General features: G+C 36.1%; 1 protein-coding gene across 3 annotated transcripts in view; it reads left to right on the forward strand.

The window, feature by feature from the left end:
* The window catches only part of Akap6 (A-kinase anchoring protein 6), a 500,764-nt gene that overhangs the window by 349,395 nt on the left and 132,547 nt on the right, over positions 1 to 18,822 (forward strand). For all 3 annotated transcript variants that reach the window (XM_076850183.2, XM_076850180.2, XM_076850182.2), the window contains exons 8-9: positions 625 to 773; positions 16,419 to 16,539. In XM_076850183.2, coding sequence (XP_076706298.2) covers positions 625 to 773; positions 16,419 to 16,539 — 270 coding nt within the window. The remainder of the gene's footprint in view (positions 1 to 624; positions 774 to 16,418; positions 16,540 to 18,822) is intronic.

Here is an 18,822-nt window from a genome sequence, read left to right on the forward strand (position 1 = left end):
ATGTAACCAAAATTACTATTCCTTTGAGTTAAAATTATTAAGACAATACAGAGAATCAAAAGGGAAAAAAAGTAATAAAGGAAGCCTATTTTCACCATTGGAGAGGTACTATAATTAATACTGGACTTTTAAAAATTATTCTCTTTCTCTTTTTATTTCTATGGAAGAAAATTAAAAAACATATATATATTATATATATGTGTGTGTGTGTGTGTGTGTGTGTGTGTGTGTGTGTGTGTGTAATCTCCCAGTTTCTGGGTTGGAAGGGGAAATTTAAAAAAAAATAAATATTATATATGACAATGTGAACAAGATCATTATTAAAAAATTTTACAGATATTTTATGTAAAGTTTTATCATACAGTATTATGATCTCAGGGATATTTTGTGATATTTACTGAGTCTTCCAAGAGTTCATTTATTTGGGTCATATTTTAAGGAAGAACTTACAAGATTCAGCTCTAATATATAATCCTGTAATATGCCCAGTTGATCCCATTAAATCCAACCCCAAAAGGAGCATATAATGATGTGAACAATTCCCATTTTTTGAGTTGTTACACCTCACTTGAAATGCATTCCTTCTGGATTAAAGCATCCATTCCTCTTTGTTTCTCTCTCCAGGCTGAGGTTCAGCTATGCTACCTGGAAGCACAAAGAGATGCTGTTGAGCAGATGTCCCTCAAGCTGTACAGCGAACAGTATACCAGCAGCAGCAAGAGAAAAGAAGAGTTTGCTGATATGTCAAAAGTTCATTCAGTAGGAAGCAATGGGTAGGGGACTGTTCTTTTTGTTGTTTTATTCTCACTAATCTACTTTTTCGTTGACCTTGCACTAGTAGATGTTAGGCAGGCATTTCTTCCCTAGCTAACAGACAAGGGAAAGCTCAGTAGACCAGGCATTTATGTTCTTTTCCCTTCATGTCAGAATTGAAGGCTGTGGATTTTATCAGACTCTGTCATTTAACCCAGACCTTCTTAACTTTATAATTATTTTGTAAAAAGCAATTTTATGAGTATTTTGAAAAAACATTGTGTGAATAGTATTGATCTCTCTTCTTTATAGTTTTTTTTTTCTTGTTGTATTTTCCCCCTTTTGAAGCTTCATGGTTTATGTTAAAGTCTATTTATGGAAACTTTAAACACCAGAATTTTATTGGGAACTTGGTAGGACATAATTTTCCTCAATAACATAGTTAATAATTATTTAATGACTATGGAATAGCCACTTAGCCTCACAGAAAATTAACTGGAATTGTAAACTAGCACTTAAATTGTCTATGGTATGTGAAGGGACCCAACAGCTTCATTGACCCATCAAGAATTTTATTCAGCCTGAGACATATGGCTGTGTTATATAGTACTAACTACCCATGCAATTCAACAATTAAGTCATGTATTTAAACATTTCTAAGTTTCTTTAAAATTATAAAAACATTGTTATATACTGTGTGTATATATATTCTTATATTATCTTTTCTGGCTCAACTTTAATATTTAATGGGTGATTATTAAAGAGTGAAAGAGTAGTGATGAAATTTAATTATTTTAAAGTTTTAATGGCTTGATAAAATCATATTCATAAAAATAGAAATAGTAGTCAATTTCTTTTTTATACCTGAGCCAGACAACAAGGGGTAGAAAAGATTCTCTTAAGCCACTTTAGTCCCAGCAGCTTGGGAGGCTGAGGCAGGAGGATCTTAAGTTCAAACCCAGCCTCAGCAACTTAGTAACTTAGTGAAGCCCAAGCAACTTAGGGAGACCATGTCTCAAAACAGAAACAAAAACAAACCACTGGCTAGAGATTTGACTCAGTGGTTTTTTGGTACCCTGGTACAAAAAAAAAAAAGAGCTACTTTAAAAATTTTATCATAACATAAAACTGTGGGATATGTTTTAGTCAGTTTTTTTCACTGCTGTGATCACAAGACCTGACAAGAACAATTTTAAGGAGGAAAAGTTTATTTGGGGGCTCACAGTTTCAGTTTCAGTGAGGCAGAACATCATGGCAGATGAGTGAGTATGGTGAAGGGAAGCAGCTCACATTATGATCAGAGAGAGAGAGAGAGAGAGAGAGAGAGAGAGAGACAGAGACAGAGACAGAGACTCTCCACTTGCCAGATACAAAATATATACCAAAGGCATGCCCCAATGTCCACTTCCTCCAGCCACACCCTACCCACCTTCAATTAATCCCCATCAGAAGATTAATTCACTGATTGGGTTAAGGCTGTAATAATCCAATCATTTCACCTCTGAATGTTCATGCATTGTCTCACACATGAGGTTTTGGGGGACATATCACATCCAAACTATAACAGAATGTAACTCTAACCAGAATGTTTCCTAAAGAGGCTGGGAGAAAAGAAGCCTTTTTATGCACTTCACTTCTGACTGGAACTACAGTTCTCATACGAAATTTGGGTTAAATTAAGTATACAGATTACAAATTTTGTCTTATAAAAACAGAATTTGATCCCATTAAATCATAATCATAAATTTGTTTATGAAATTCAGACAAATTTTTTAAATTTTCATATTTAATTACCTATGTGATTTGTTGTTTTATCAGTCTATTTTTTATAAGACATGTAATATATATATAATTGATTCTTCTTATTTATTCAGTAGACACTTATTCACCAGAGAAAAACCATAGCAGCAGTAAGAAAGAAAAGGTTAAATCTTGGAGCATGAACAATAAACTGTTTTGAGATCTTTATGTGCTTTAATTTCTCTAAATGCCTAAATAGTCTCTGGTGTACATGCAGGCATAAACTTTAGGTCACATTTTCATGTTTTTTAAAAGCCCCGGGGACTAAGCAGCACCACATGCTTCTGACCCCAGATTCCAAGTACCCAACCTGAGTACTTACTCTGGGCTCCACAAATCATAAATCTGCCCTGGGAATTGCTTAGTTAACAACAAGCATTGTTCTGTGAAGTGGGAGTAGGTGAACTTGCCTGATATCCTTTGTTTATGCTCCTTGGGGTGCTGAAGGCTGTGTATTGTGCAGAAATTTAAAAGTGCACTGAAGAAAAGCCAGATACTTAATAATAAGGACAACAACCATATACTCCTTTCTATTTTCTGTTTACATACAGAAAAGCATTGTTTGAGAAATGCATGTGGGTGAGGTTATCTGGGGTATCCTGCCCCTAAGACTCTGCTCCCACAGTCAAATCATTCATTCTGAAGCCTTAAGAATATAGCTTTGTAAAATTATCTGCTCCAATGATATATAAATTTCATTAACCTTTCCTTTTGTTACATAGAATGAGCATTGTTTCCAGTAAGTAATTATGGGAATAATGTGGCTTTCTAGAATGTCCATTCATATACAGATATCCAATATACTGCAGAGAAAACGAATTTGGTAGTAAAATTCATATATGCCTACATGCATGCTAAATTACATGTACTATAGTGTAATTGAAAAATATCTAATACTACTTCAAGGAAGACTCAGTTGCTACATAAAATAGTGATCTTAAATTTCTGCAAAAATTTTATAATCATAATATCATGTAGAAATGAATTTATAACTTCTCCAGCTTGATGAAAAGATGTGCATTAAGGTGACATATCAGCTTATATTCAGTTATGAATTGTATGATTAGCAGTCATGTATATGTGTGGCAGGATGATCTCCCTGAACACATGTAAAGCTGAATGACTTCTAATAGTAGGCTATGTTTACCTGTGGAGACACTTAGCACTGGCTCCAGCATCAGGGAGTGAAACCATGGCTCCTGGAGGACCTGCAATGTGTGACTCTGGTGATTCTCAATAGTAACAGAAGCCAGTAATTTTAGATTTAATTGTTTTGTGTCTTTCATCCAATAAATATTCATTGAGGGCCTACTATGCACATAACATAATGCTTTGAACATAATTTATTAAGAACACTTATATTCTTTGTATTTTGTAGAGCATAACCATCTCTTTTTCAGGCACCTGTTCCTATCAAGAAGTTGTCTGATATCATTTTGTAATGAATTTCAAAGGTGTTATTTAATTCATTTAAGTAGCCTCTTACTTGCTGTCAAAACTTAGTTTATATTAAAAAAAAACATGTCTTTTGTTCCATGTCGAAGTTAGAGGCCTATTGCATCTCGGCCTTTTGGCTAAGATCATATGTAGTATCTTATTAGTTTGATAAGTTAGAGGCCTAAAAAGTGAAAAGTCTGGGTGCCTCACTTATCCAGGATAGAAGGCTTAAGGTGGAGCTAAGTCCTCAATTCAACTTCCTGTCAAGAATGCAAAAGCTATTCCAAAAAGTCTCACTTTTCCCTCTCTCTTAGGATTTCAATTATATCCTTGACAAACATTTTACTCTAAATTCTGTGTTGTGTATATTCCAACCTATGAAATTTGAGTTAGGGTATCTTCCAACTATAGAGAGATGAAAACATCTGAAGATTTTATGAAAACTACAAGGAATTTTGTACAAAACAATGCAAAGCAAGTATAAGTCAGGACAAAATGGCACACATATCCAGTTCCAGCTACTTAGGAGGCTGAAGCAGGAGGATGACTTGAGCCCAGGAGTTCAAGGCTATTTGGTGCAACATAGTGAGACCCTGTCTCAAACAAACAAACAAATTTACTGGAGAATGAAATTGGCCAAACTTTATTTTTATATTATATGCATATATGAATATGTAACCATGAATCTCACTATTATGTGCAATTATAATGCACCAATAAAAAGGAAAGGAAAAAAGCAAACAAAATACCCCCCACCCAGAAGAAACAACATAAATGCATACATGAGTTTGGCAAAGATTCGTAAGTTCCCTTTATATGCTAGGTTCTATATGAAAATGCAAAGATTAATAAGGCAAAAAGAAATGGCTCCAAACTTTGAGAAGCTCAGTTTGGTAGGAGGAGAAAAATCTGTAAACAAAATAGAATAAAGATTTTAAGTGTTGAGTCTGTGTGTGTTAGGGCACAGGCTCTTTGAGGCAGAGCTCAATTCAGACTGTGTTGAGGGGAAGCAGGTCAGACCAGACAGCAGGGAGAGAAGGCTCTGGAAATGATCTAGAAGAACTATGTTAGAGGAAGAGCTTTTCAATTTAATCTGAAACAGATTTATTGATCATCCACAAAGACAGAGAAAGTTCCTGCCTTCATGGCATTTACAGTCTACAAGAGAGTGTAACATTAAGTCAGTATTTACCTGTGCAGTAAGAAAGAAGGGGACGCAGGGGTGCTCCTGGGGCTTAGAACAATGAGATGGACTCTGTGAGGCACAGCTGCATCCATTGTATTCCCTGCTACATTATTTCCTTGAATCTGTGCCTGACACATGATAGGTGCTCAGAATGTGCATGGGTTCATGAATGTATGCATGAATTAATAACTGAAACTGCTATGGGGCCAGGAAAGAGGGAGCAAAGGTCTGGAATCATTCAATTGCCTGCTGTGTCATAGGATTAGAAAGCAGGGTAGAAAGTTGGAGGAGGTGTGAAAAATAAGGCTTTGGAAGAAGATAAAGTCCAGATCCTGGAGTTAAATTTTGAGCTTATGATTCATAATGATGATCATCTGTGAAGGTTTTAAGCCAGGAAAAAAGGAAGAAGAGGGGAAAGAAGGAGGAGAGAGAGAGAGAGAGAGAGAGAGAGGAAGGCTGGAAAGAGTATAGAGAGAAAGAGGGAGAAAGATAAAGGGAGGAAGGGAGGAGGAAAAAGTGTGCCTTTCCACCCTACTGAAAATTCTAATTTAGTAGGTGGGAGTGGATGATAGTGATTATGTGTAATGTTCACCACTGGTTGAGAACCCGCTCTGGTAGTTTTCAAAGCATGATCTCTATACCAGAAGCATCAGCATCTCCTAGGAATTCATTAGAAATCCTATTTCTGGGTTCCACTCCAGACCTACTGAATTGCAAAATTTGGAAGTAGAGACCAACACTAGGTGATTCTGATACTGAAATTTGAGAAACAGTGCTTGGACATTGAGATTTTTAGTTTGGGGATTAATAGAGGTGCTAGGAATGAAAAAGATACATAAGACTTAATCTCCACAGTCCTCATATCCTCAGTGTAGTGTCTCTCCCTCCCTCCCTACCCCCACTTCTCTCTCTCTCTCTCTCCCCCCACCTCACACACACACACACACACACAACACAACCTTGTATAACAATGTACAAAGTTCAATATATAGAGTGTTATAGGGGTACTGAGAAGGGGAGGACTATTTAATCCAGCCTGCCTCAAGTGGGTCATGGAGACAAGGGAGGAGGGAACAATGGAGCTATCTTAAAAGATGCCTAGATTTTAGCCATTAGAAGAGGGAGAGGGAGGGTGAGGATTTCAGTCATGAGAGTAAATGTGTAGAGCATGTATGTCAAGAATCGCGATAAATAATTTGATGTTGTTGACATAGAGGCATGGAGATAATGCCTGACTCTTCATCCTAAAATGACGAGGAATCCCCAAGGAGGAGAAATTCTATAAGATACCTCAGTCTCATCAGCCACATGCAAGGCTTTCTCTGGCAGTGAAGGAAGTCAGGCAATGTCTATAGAAATTTGGGAAGATATAGATGAGGTTTATATCTTATATCTAAAAATATTGGAGTAAGTCACTCCTTAACGTGCAAGGTTTTAGCATAAATTTCCATATCCAAACAGTATATATTGCTTATTTCCTAGTGTAATAGTTTGAATGAAAGGAACTTTAAATAGATAAAAGGCTAAAAGTTTGGCAGGCTAGATGAGTAAATTTTTTTTAGGAAAAGATGTACCCCTGGATTGGTGTGAAAGCACACACATACCCAAATGTATGTAAAACATCCCTAAAGAGAAATTATATTGACAAGTGAAAGTAAATAAATCAGAATTTAAAATATTGCTTGATTAAAGATCAACTTTGTTTCTCTAAATTAATTGAGCAATAAGATACATCAAGTAACTTTTACCACCTGAGAAGGGATGTAATCACCTTGGATTTCACTGTTGCCCTGTGATTTTTCTGATTTTCATTTGAATAGGCCACAAGCATCTCTGGGTAACTGGTGAACATTCATGCTCACTCACAGTCTCTTTTTCTCTTGCTCACTCTCTCTCTAACATGCATACACTGACCATTCTGAATATCTGCTCCATGGGTATTTTTGGAACATTGTTATATAAAATTTTCTTTGGGGGTACACACCAGCCATATAAATGACGTTCTATCTCCTACATGTGCCAATGTTAAGATACCTAAGTCACCAGTTAACTTAAGTAAACATTTCCATCCTGTATTTGTACTTCCTTCTCCCAACTCTTGCCCTATCTTATTCTAATGAACATCTAGTTGATCAGTGTTCAGTTCAGGCCCTTTTTCCTATACTTCTGCTATTCTTAAATAGCAAGATCACAATGTAGCATATAGTCAAAAGGAGCAACAGGTAGGCAGACTTGGTGGTATGTGCCTATAGACTAAGCCACCCAGGAGACTGAGGCAAGCTCAAAAATCACTTGAGCCCCAGAATTCAAGACCAGACTGGACAACATAATGAGACCCCTGACTCAGAAAAGAAACGAAGGAAGGAAGGAAGGAAGAAAATAAAACAAAAGTGGAGCAAAAAGTACAGGGCTACTTCCCAAATAACTGATATTTTGATTACTGTGTGATTATTAAAATAGGTCTTTCCAGGCTCAAAGGAACAAACAAAATGTGACCAGTAGAAATAATTTGGGGTTATGATATTATGTTCTATTTTAAATTTTGTTTTTAGTTGTAGATGGACACAACATATTTGTCTTATTTATTTATTTATTTATTTTTATGTTTTGTTGAGTATCAAACCCAGTACCTCATATATGCCAGGCAAGCACTCTATCACTGAGCTATAACTCCAACCCTGATATTATACTGTTTTAATGGGAAAATTCATTAAAATAACTGTAGACCTAGATAGTCTTCCACTATAGTGATCTAATACAAGGAGCCAACAAAGGGCAAGCCAGAGAGGCAGAAGACTGCTTTCTAGGGAAGTGAGACCTCAAATTAATAGTGATGTCAAATAATAATGTATAAATATAATATATGTGTATATATATTAAAAAACTATATAAATGTATATAACAATGATGGGTTTCTGTACAAATTTCTGAAAGTTGATGGGACCCTTTGAAGAGGTAGAGAATGACAATAAGAAGACACCTAGGATAAACTTAATCTGCCAAGATTTAGTGTGCAGAGTTTAACTCCGTTCTTTAACATTTATTTCCCTATTTGTTCCCCCATCTCCTTCCACAAAGGATTTGAGTCAACTTAAAAAAATATTGACAATAAAACAGAATAAATGTTTGACTGAAGTAATTTAGGCAAAAGTAAATTTGTGTGTGTGTGTGTGTGTGGTGCTGGGGATCAAACCCAGGGTGTTGTCCTGGGCAAGCACTTCACCACTGAGCTACATACCAAGCCCCAAAGTAAAATATATTCTATGCATGGCCTCAAGAAGGGCCATGATTTGGTGCTAAGCTTTTCACACCCAAGAGAAAATACTATATCTCTATAAGAGAAACCAAATACCCAAAGCAGTTTTTTTATGTAGGGCTACAGAAGTGATGTCTAAGCATAATTCAGTAAAAGCAGTTCTGTAAGTAACTAAGCCTTTCAGTCTCAGCATTGGACTCTCTAGGTGGGGTCAGCCCCAGTGGAGGAGACAACATTGTGTTGAGAATGCTTCATATGACTTCTGCTACCAGGCTTTTATTAGAGATTGGGCCAACAGACAATTGTTTCAGTTTACTTGTTTATTCTGTAACACAAAGAGTAAATATTCTCTATCACCTATGAAATCTTTGAAAATCAGTTGGACCCAGATAGATGAATCCAATGGGTTTAAATGTACTACTGGACCCATTTCTACTGATGAGATTTTATTTGTTTCTTTAACCCAGAAAGACCTATTTTACAAAAGGATGAGCTGCCTAACCCACACCAGTGTGCCAGGAGAAGGTCTGGATCTTGTGTCCCTTTAATATACAGATAGAAGATGATATAAGACAGCTTATCTCTTGCTTTTTAAAGTTAACTCTTGTTTTGTCTTCTGAAATGCAGGTCCCTCAATTCTTTGCTCAAGTATTGATTCTAACGTTTTTCAGAATGTTTCTTAGTTCTTTGGATTAGAACTTAGTCCAGTATATTATCTGACAATTTGGATAAGGGTTTGATTTCCTGACAGCCTAATAGAATCCTCAAAATATACCCAGAAATCTATTTTTAATTTTATGAATAATCCTGTTGGTTAGAATTTTATGGATTATTTTGGTACTTTATGCATTTTATTTCAATTATAGGTGTTTGTGGACAGATGGTCCTTGAGAAAGTAGGGCCAGTTATTAGCAAGTTTGTAGGCATGATTTTATTTTTCTTTGACATTTTCACATGTACATGGGTATATATGAAAATTGAGAATATTACTGCTGGAAAGAACTCCATATTCCTTTTTATTTATTAATGGCAAAGGCAGGCTGCTTTTCTCATGAGGAAGTTGCTCATGAATTTTCATTCAAAATAGTAAATTAGTGTCCACACTTTAATATGTTTAGAGTGGAAAGGGATTCTGCATGCAACTGCACATATCAGATTCCATGTCTGGAAAGCTAAATTTTATTCTTTAATGATATTATGATTGGGCTAGGTGCCACTGTTATATATCTCTCTTCTTGCTTACATCCCACATGAAGTAGAGGATGATGGGAAATTCTGATCTATTATTAGCATTTTACTTCAGGAAAACACTTAAACTATATTTTTGCAAGATTTTTTTACCACTCTCTTTAGTTTCTTTTTGAAAACCAGAGGCAAACTTCCCTGCTCAAATAATGTGAACAGTGAATACTTAGTGAATATTTGGGGAAAGAATCAATATGCTAAAGAAGCTAGGAAAATTGGATCATTTAATAGAACTCCCAGTATAGGCAAGGTGGTATTTCAGGACCCAGCCTGATGTTTTTAGATGTGTTAGTGTGAAATGAACGATTAAGCATATAAAAGATGGATATTTAAATTTGTGTGTGTGTGTGTGTGTATATGTGTGTGTGTGTGTGTGCGTACATACTCAGCCTGAGGTAGAAAAATTGTGAGGACTTTTTTAGTATTTTCTTCAACCAATAATTGCTCTATTTTGATGGTTTCTTAATTTGGTTGTCTGTTTTAATCAAAATTCCTCAGTGGGCCAAGCTGAAACCTCATATATTCACACACACCTCCCATTGATTTCACTTGGGTGAAACTTTATCGTTTAAGCAAAGTTTAAGTTGAAATATTGAGTTAATGATGCTCACTTTAAATACCAAAGGCTGAATGCATTTATGTATTCAAATACTTAGCTAGTCAAACATAACTCCCACCAGGGTTTAGAAGAAGAGTTATTTCTTAAACTATGCCAGCCTCACAAATAATATATTGCCATCCAATCTTAGAAAATGATACTAAACTTTTACTATTTTGTTTCTTTGATGAGAAACCCTAGAATATTTTTTAACTTTGAAGTAGCATGGTAGAATGGTGGGCAATATGCTAGGAAATACTTGGCAATCATCCATAGTAGTTATACCTGAACTTACAAACACTAAAGAAAATATTGCACATCTATTGCTCCATAGTCTTGATTATAACATTAAAACATTGAAAATTCTTTATTTTTACAACAAAAACTGACTTTGAGTTAGAATATGTTTTTCTCCTCATGATTAAGCTTTTAAATTTTCTAAAATGAGGATATTATACCTCCAATGGAATGTCTAACTCTTGGGCTGCAGATGTAGCTCAGTGGCCAAGGACTTTCCTAGCATGAATGAAACCTTGGGTTCAATTCCCATTACCACAACAAACAAACAAACAAAACCTTTCTCTTTTACTGTAAACCTATTTAAGATCAGGTATATGGTAATTTTAAGGAAATGTATCAAAAATAATACAAGTTTGGTAGTGTGTTTGCTTTCATATCCACTTTATGAATATTCTCTATGAGAGTATATTTGAATTTACCACTTTTGTAAAGAATGTAACATATTTGTAGAATACCTAAAAGGTATGCTTTCAGACCCTTGAAAGTCAGAGATCACATGATAGTGTTTGAGTTGATGTAATAAACCCAAACGCAATTACAAAGTATGTTTTATGAGGAAAGTCATTCTAAAAGAGTAATTTATACCCTCACATCCCCTAAGATTCCCAGCTACTTGCCACAATGTCAGTTGCCTCTCTTCCTTCTAAAAAGAGGGACCTAGGGCATTTGTCACTAGAAATTCAAGAGCAGAATCTGGTTCTGAATTCAGCGAATAGAATAGGTGTATTCTTTGATGTGATATCAAGCTGCTAACTAGTTATATAGTACCCTTGATAAATTCATTCATCTGAGTGGAAACAATGGTGCATGCCTATAATCCCAGTGGCTCAGGAGGCTGAGGCAGGAGGATTGTGAGTTCAAAGCCAGCCTCAGCAACTTATCGAGACCCTATACAACTTAGTGAGACCCTGTCTCTAAATAAAATATTAAGGTTCAGTGGATAAGTACCCCTAGGTTCAATTCCCTGTACCAAAACAAACAAACAAACAAAACCAAAACAAAAACAAAGTTCACTCATCTATGATCTTTTCTATTTACTTGTATAGTAAGTAGCTAGCACTTTTCTAGAAGGCATTGTATTTTATAAAATCACTTGAAAAACATATTACCTTTGCAGAAATAGGAAAGTTATCTGCTTCCTTACTTGAGCAGTTTTTTGAAATAATGTGCATATAAAATTGTGGCCATTTCAGAAGCTTTCACAAAAATCAACAAAGAAATTTAGTAATTTACTTCTAATTTGCCACAAAGTTAAATACTTGATCTTCAAAAAAATCTCAGGCCTTTTCCAAATTTTCAAATTAACACATAGCCAAGATTATCAGGAGCAAATTATTTTTTAAAGAGTTTTTATCTTCTCATATCAGAACTTTGTAAGCATTTGTTATTTGGAATATTGCTGTTGATTCTACACTGATAAACCAAAATATGGTACCAAAGTATTTACTGTACCTAGCACATTAAATATCAAACCTGAGTATTTTTAGCTAGGATGAAAACAGACTAGACTAGAAAAATGGTGAGTATCTGTATTAGGCTCATTCACTGCTTGCTGGATCAAGTGTAGGCTGTCTGAGAACTCTTGGTGCATTCATCTGAAAGAAATGTCTTTTGTTCTCAGGTCCTCAATAAGGAGAAAAATAGAAAGGAGAAGCTCAATATATATGAAGGCATGGTAAAGAGCCTGTGGAAAAAATTTCCATGGTTCAGAGTGTTTTATTATCCTGCATATACTTTTCATTTATTTGAAATTTATTCATTAATAATTATCTTATTCATAAATCTCCTTTAACTTTTGTGTAGAAAAGATGAAGAGGTGAAAGGAATGAAAGGCAACTAATTAATTTGAGTATCCACTACTTATAATTATTTTAAGTAAGCATATGTGCCATTTCCATATACTGAACATAAAATCTCACCTACAGAATGAGTGAAAGTCTATGCATGTTGCTCTGATTGCTTTGGCACTAGATTTGGAGAATGAGATAATATTGTCTCCATCACTCACTGCTCTTTTAAGTCATCCTTGCCCTACTGAAAGTTTTTGATTTCATCATCTACATTAATTCATCATAATCACCAGGTGCTATGCTGGACACTGCAGGTGAAAAGATAATAAATTTGTCCCTTGCCTTTGACTTACTTAGTCACGATCAAAGTTTTCTTCTCTACTATAAACATACAAAAAGAAAATGAGCTTCTTTATGTTCTCTATCTGATTGATAATTTTAGTGATACATCTTATACTCATATTCCTGGGAAAGCAAGAAAAAACAAAAACTTGCTTTAAGATTGGAGTTGAGCCTAAGCATGGTGGTGTATGCCTGTAATCCTAGCATCTTGGATGGCTGAGGCAGGAGGATCTTAAGTTTGAGGCCAGCTTCAGTAATTTAGGGAGGCCCTGAGCAACTTAGCAAGACGCTGTCTCAAAACAAATAAGAGTAATAATAAAAGGGGCTGGGAATATAGCTAAGTGGTAAAGCATCCCTGGGTTTAATCCCTACAACAATAATATAAAGTTCAGAGTTCAGGCTCTTAAAGACATGATTACTTCTCTAATTAATTATCATTCTCTGTAGAGAATAATCTCTCTAAGGAACAATTTCTTGAGATAATGCTCAAGTTTTCAGATTTCCTCTTCCTCTTCATTCTTTTCTCCAAGATGATATCTGAGCAAATAGGTGTTCATATGACTTTGTGATTCTGGGGTACTTTCGGATCCCCTAGTTTAACACTGTGCTTGGGTACAGGCTAATGGATTTGTTGAAATGGGTCTTATGCGGGCATATAAGGTAGAGGGCTGTGGCTGGTCTAGTTTTTGTTATCTCTTGCTCAGTTAGGCCCCAGTGGAATCTTTTCCTGACCAAGCTACATCTCAGCCCTCACTGGCCCTCCCAGCTCTCTTGAGGTCTAGCTACAAAGGACTACCTGATTGTCCTTGGTTTTTGTGCTTTTGCTGCCATGGCAATGCCTCTGACAGTTTTACCAGGTGAACTTTTAGGAATCTTGGAGTCTTTCCTTGGGGGAATCAGAGAATGGTGGTATTATGCCAGATTCGTGGGACCCCAGTAGATCTCCAGGGGCCAAATCCAATGCAGTCACACAAGAGTCTTTATTGCAAACTCAAGCCTGGACTCACAACTGTTCCTGACACAGCGGCCCTTTGTTCAGTGAGATTTTATAGGTTTGGGGGAATATTCTATGCATCACAACATCACACAGAAAATCATTCCATACCACGGGAAAGTCAAACAACAACTCTTAACATTGATTAGCACATTCACTGGCGGGAACAAGTTGGGTAGGGTGATTGGTTAGTACAAGAGGGGGATTCGTTTGAACTAATTGGTTTAGGCCATGAGGGGTATATGTGCTAAACTACATGGTTTCCCAACATGTTATCAACCACCATAAACTACTTGGGGGTCATCTGGCATTCCAGGTATTTTCCCTGTCTCATGATGATTGGAGGTTGCTATGGGTCCTCACCTAGCCTAACTGAGTCAGGGACACCTGGTGCCACAGACCTCTCCTGTTATTTACAGACAAACAACTCAGCAGGGTGGCTATGTGCCCAGGAGTGCTCTGTGAGTTTTTCCAAGGACCAGGGTCACGCCCCCTTCCTTGGACAGGCTTTGCTCTGAGGTAGAGGCTGGTTTCTCAAAAATGGAGTCACATTAGTTTCTCAGTGGCAAAGGTAATCCTAACCAAAATGCTTTCCCATGCTCTAACTATAACATCTCTACTCCACTTTATTGTAAGGACATCCTATAGCGTAATCTCACCCTAGAGTTCTTAGTAGGAAGTGCAGCTGACATTTTTGTGCTTTTGGCTTTCCCCTCTAAATCTTCAGCAAAGAGGAGAGGATACACATTAGAGTACCTGTTCCTCCTGCCTTCATTGCCTTCTTATTCTCCAAGTCCACTAAATTAAAAAGAGTGAGCTTTTCCCTTTACTTTTAGTATTCCTCCCGATCATACTTTTCTAATTTTGTGGGTGCCATTTCACTTTTCCCGTGGCTTTATGGTTCAAATATGGGAAGGTGAAAAGCAAGAGAAATGGTGACCATAATTCAGGAGGCATTTCTAAATGGTTAAACCTGTTGTGTCAGCAAATGCTTATTAGTCACTCCTTATTAGTCACAGCACTAATAAAGAAAGACTGGTGGTTTATTTGCCACATTATAGTGATTGGTTTTGTTGTTGCTGCTGCTGCTGTTGTGTTGTAGTATTTTGAAACAGAGAACTAGTTCAGATTTCACTTGGATACTAGAAGTCCTTGCTACTCAAAATGTGGTTGATCTCTGGGCCAACAACATTGCCAACACTTGTTAGAAACACAAAATCACAAGCTTTCCCCACCCCCAACTACAGAATCAGTACCTTCATTCTTAGTTGTTCCATGTACATATTTAAGTCTGAAAAACATTGCTCTAGGCTATCATAGCCTTAATAAAGATTATGACAACATTATCTATACCTAGCATTGGCATTTAGTAAACACTTATGGATCAATTCGATATGTTAGCCACCCTTTCCTTGGGTGCTTATGTTCTTGGCCAAGGATCTTTATTTGATGGTAAAGTAATTAAAATAAAATAGACAGTTCCAGATCCAGTTTCCCTATCACCAGGCACATCTTAATTTCTTGACAGATCTATTAAGGCTAAACTATAAGTTATTAGAAGTGGAGAGTCATTTTTTATAAAGTAGTCTAATATATAGAGAGAAAGGAACAAGGTAGTTATTCAATATTCAACTGATAAATCCAAATTCCTACCTGAGGCTCCTACTGCATTAGTACCGATAGCGTTTTGCTCAGTTACTGTTTGATAAAACTGTAGTACTTCTTTTAGGAGGATGATTTGGGGTGGGGGTAGAAAAAGTCATAGTTTTTCATCCTGAATTTTCATTTTCTGATCACAGTGTTTTAGAAGAATCTGGGCTTTACTTATTCACCAGACTTTCAATAGAGAATCACATTAATCCTGTTAAGCTCCTTATTCTAATGATTTATTTTGTTGAAAACCATAGTGATCCTCCTTTGAATTTTAATGATTACTGGCTATTCAAAGATTCATTGTTTTGACTTCCTGTCCTTACCTTTGTTTCCTACATGTCTGTGGGGAACACCTGTCTAATACTGGATCTGCCACTGGTTCTCACTGGCTTACCAGAGTCACTCAAGCCTATCTCTGAGTGTTAAGTTGAAATGCTGGCTACTCATCCATGACAATAAGTATAGGATATATATTTGCAGAGATAGGCAGATAGACAGCAGAAGGACAGATAAGTGATTGAGTCATTTTCCAGTGAAATAAACATTTGGGATCTGATAATATCTTATTATCACTGTAGAAATATAAGTCAATAATCTTAATCATAAATTTATTGAGATGCATTGTCTATGGAAAATCTAGTAGATGGGAAAGTGTTTCAAATTTTGAAGGTGCTGTTCTTACCCAAATTTCTGGACCATGAAACTGTCAACAAATCACTGATCCTCTGTTTCTCAGTCTGTTAAATGGCAATATTCTTTTTCAAGGACATGGTCATGATCATTTTGTTCATGTGCTACAAACCTTCAGAAAGATGGAAATAACCATGACATGTTTCAGGTATGAGCATTGGAATTACATGTTTCGTTTTAGAATCTAGAGGTGTCAGTGGTACAGCATTGAGTTCCTATTTTATCCACTGTGTAACCACACAGAATTTTTCCCTTCTCTTTTTTATAGGTATCACCTAGGAACATCATGATTTTTCAAGAATATATTATTCTAATATGAGATTTTAACAACTACACTGTATTTATGCATAATACATTTTGTGCCTTATCTTCAGGCTTCTGGACTTTGATTCAGAATATCAGGAGCTCTGGGATTGGCTGATTGACATGGAGTCCCTCGTGATGGACAGCCACGACCTGATGATGTCAGAGGAGCAGCAGCAGCATCTTTACAAGGTTAGAGCTACCCTTCCTGCCTTTACCTTGCTGTGGAAGATCTGATTAGCCTGACAAGTCTCTCTCTCTCTCACAGGATATCTTTGCGTTCATTGTATGTATCATGGTGTCTATTAGAATTCCCTTCCCTGTCCCCAAACTCATTTCCATCCCTTGTGTGCTGACAGGCTGCACCGACATCATAATTGCAAGAAAGTTCCCTTTATCACATTCTATTTGGTGTAATTCTATGGAAGTACAAAGATTTATCTGCAAGATGAATAGGAATAAATGAAACTGCATTAATAAATAGACTAAAACAAAACAAAGGATAAATGGACTGGTAACATTTAACAAAATGTATTTTGATTGGAGCATTCAGGTGAATTCTTTCCACCTCTCAGATCTTTCCTGAGAAAAAAGAAATTTGCCTTCAGTTTGGTTTATTATTGACGTAGTATGGAGCTCATCCAATTTAATGTTCATTAGTGATACATAGAGAAGACATGGTCATATTAAGTCAATACATTTTCATGTGATTTAAGAAAACTGGTTTAGAACCCACATATTGATTGCAGGCAATCCATCTGATAACTATCTATATTGTTTCTGTGTCTGCTAATTCACTCTTAGCCTAATATGTTTTACCAGTTCAATTTAAATAGTCTTAGAAGTTCGTACAAAACAACCATAGTGATTTTGACTGAAAAAATGGTTGCAAGATTCACAGTGCCTGAAAAAGCTGTCAGAGAGAGAAGAGGGACTTTCCACTGAAATATCAGACTGCAGTAAATCTTCCTCATTTAGGCAATTTTTATTGGAGTAATTCTGACAGTTGTCATCCTTGAATTGCTTTGAGCATATGGCATATTTCAAAGAGCAGATTGTGAATCATAAAAAATAAAATTAATAACTAACCACAGAATCAGCAACAGTATAATGACAAGAAACAACTACCCTCTAGCTTTTCAAATTTTCTTATAGAATAAGAAGTACATTCAAGGTCAAATAAAAGTTGTCTTCTTTCTTCTCCAGTTTTAGTATTCTAAGTTACCTTTCTTTAATAATATATTTTAATGTGTGCCTCCTCTAAATAGAGATATTTATACTTTTCAAGAGTCTGGTTTACTTTAATTAGTGTCCCTTGGGAATCACCTTAGTTAAGAGAAGATATAAGCTCCCCAAGGACTCAGCACATGCGGACACTTAACTCTCTAAAGAATTCTGTCCAACATTGATTAAGTTTGTTGACTGTTAGCTGTGTCCTGTATGGATAACTGTCCACATTAATAACAAAGCTACCCAATGCATCTTCTGGCATAACATATTGTTAGAGTAAAGCTAGGTAATTTCACATTTCATGTCAGGATCAGTAATTACATATAAAATACTTATAAATATATATTAATTTTGTGATAGAAAAATATTTTATTCCTAAGCCACTGTCTCAGAAATTATTGCACTCATGATGCCAAATAACATTTCTTTTCTTCTTGATGCATTTTGTATTTTGCACATATGCCACTATTTTTTCAGAAACAGTGCTATTCTTTGTCAAAATCACATTCATATAATTTACATCACAATTAATAGGAAATCATCGAACAAAAAGTGCAGTCTTCTTTTTCTTGTGGTTTCCTTGTAAGTGCTTTGCCTGAGAATTCCTATTCTACCACATTGAAGGCCATTATTCCACCCACTCAGTGCTTCTGGGGTATAGTATTTTTCCAGAGAGTTTCTATACTATGTTTTTTTCATTTGTGACTCATGTCCTGTCACCATCGTTCTGCTTTGAGGTGCTCAACATAGACCAGCACTAACTTCTCTTTGAGTTATAAGCAAAATCAAAGATTGAGTTAGAAACCAAGGGCAGATACTACAAGTCTGTACTATCTTTCTCTATGAGAGCCCAGAAAATATTCCAGAGGTTTGGAAACCTCCAAAGCAATCCTGAGGATATCGACTAAGGACTCATATAGAACGTAGGGTGCCTCCTGAATTAGAAAAACTGACTGAAAAGAATTAATTTCAGTTCTTCCCAAAGAATCCCCAGGGATCCCAGGTTAGGTCAACATTTTCAATATCCCATTCCTCTGTTTAAATCTGCTTTTCCAGGAATCAGCTAAACTGATGACTTGGGGGAGGGGAATTGGTAGCCTATTGATCAAAGAGACCCCTGAAGGAGTAAAGCTTCTCAGTTGGTCCCCAGGCCTTCCTAGGTTTTAAATACCATTTGAGACTGCCTTAACTATCTTTAATCATCATATTTGTTGGCCTCCAAATATATAAATGTTTGATCAACAT

This window comes from Callospermophilus lateralis, chromosome 3 (genome assembly GCF_048772815.1).
Source record: "Callospermophilus lateralis isolate mCalLat2 chromosome 3, mCalLat2.hap1, whole genome shotgun sequence".
Taxonomy (NCBI): domain Eukaryota; kingdom Metazoa; phylum Chordata; class Mammalia; order Rodentia; family Sciuridae; genus Callospermophilus; species Callospermophilus lateralis.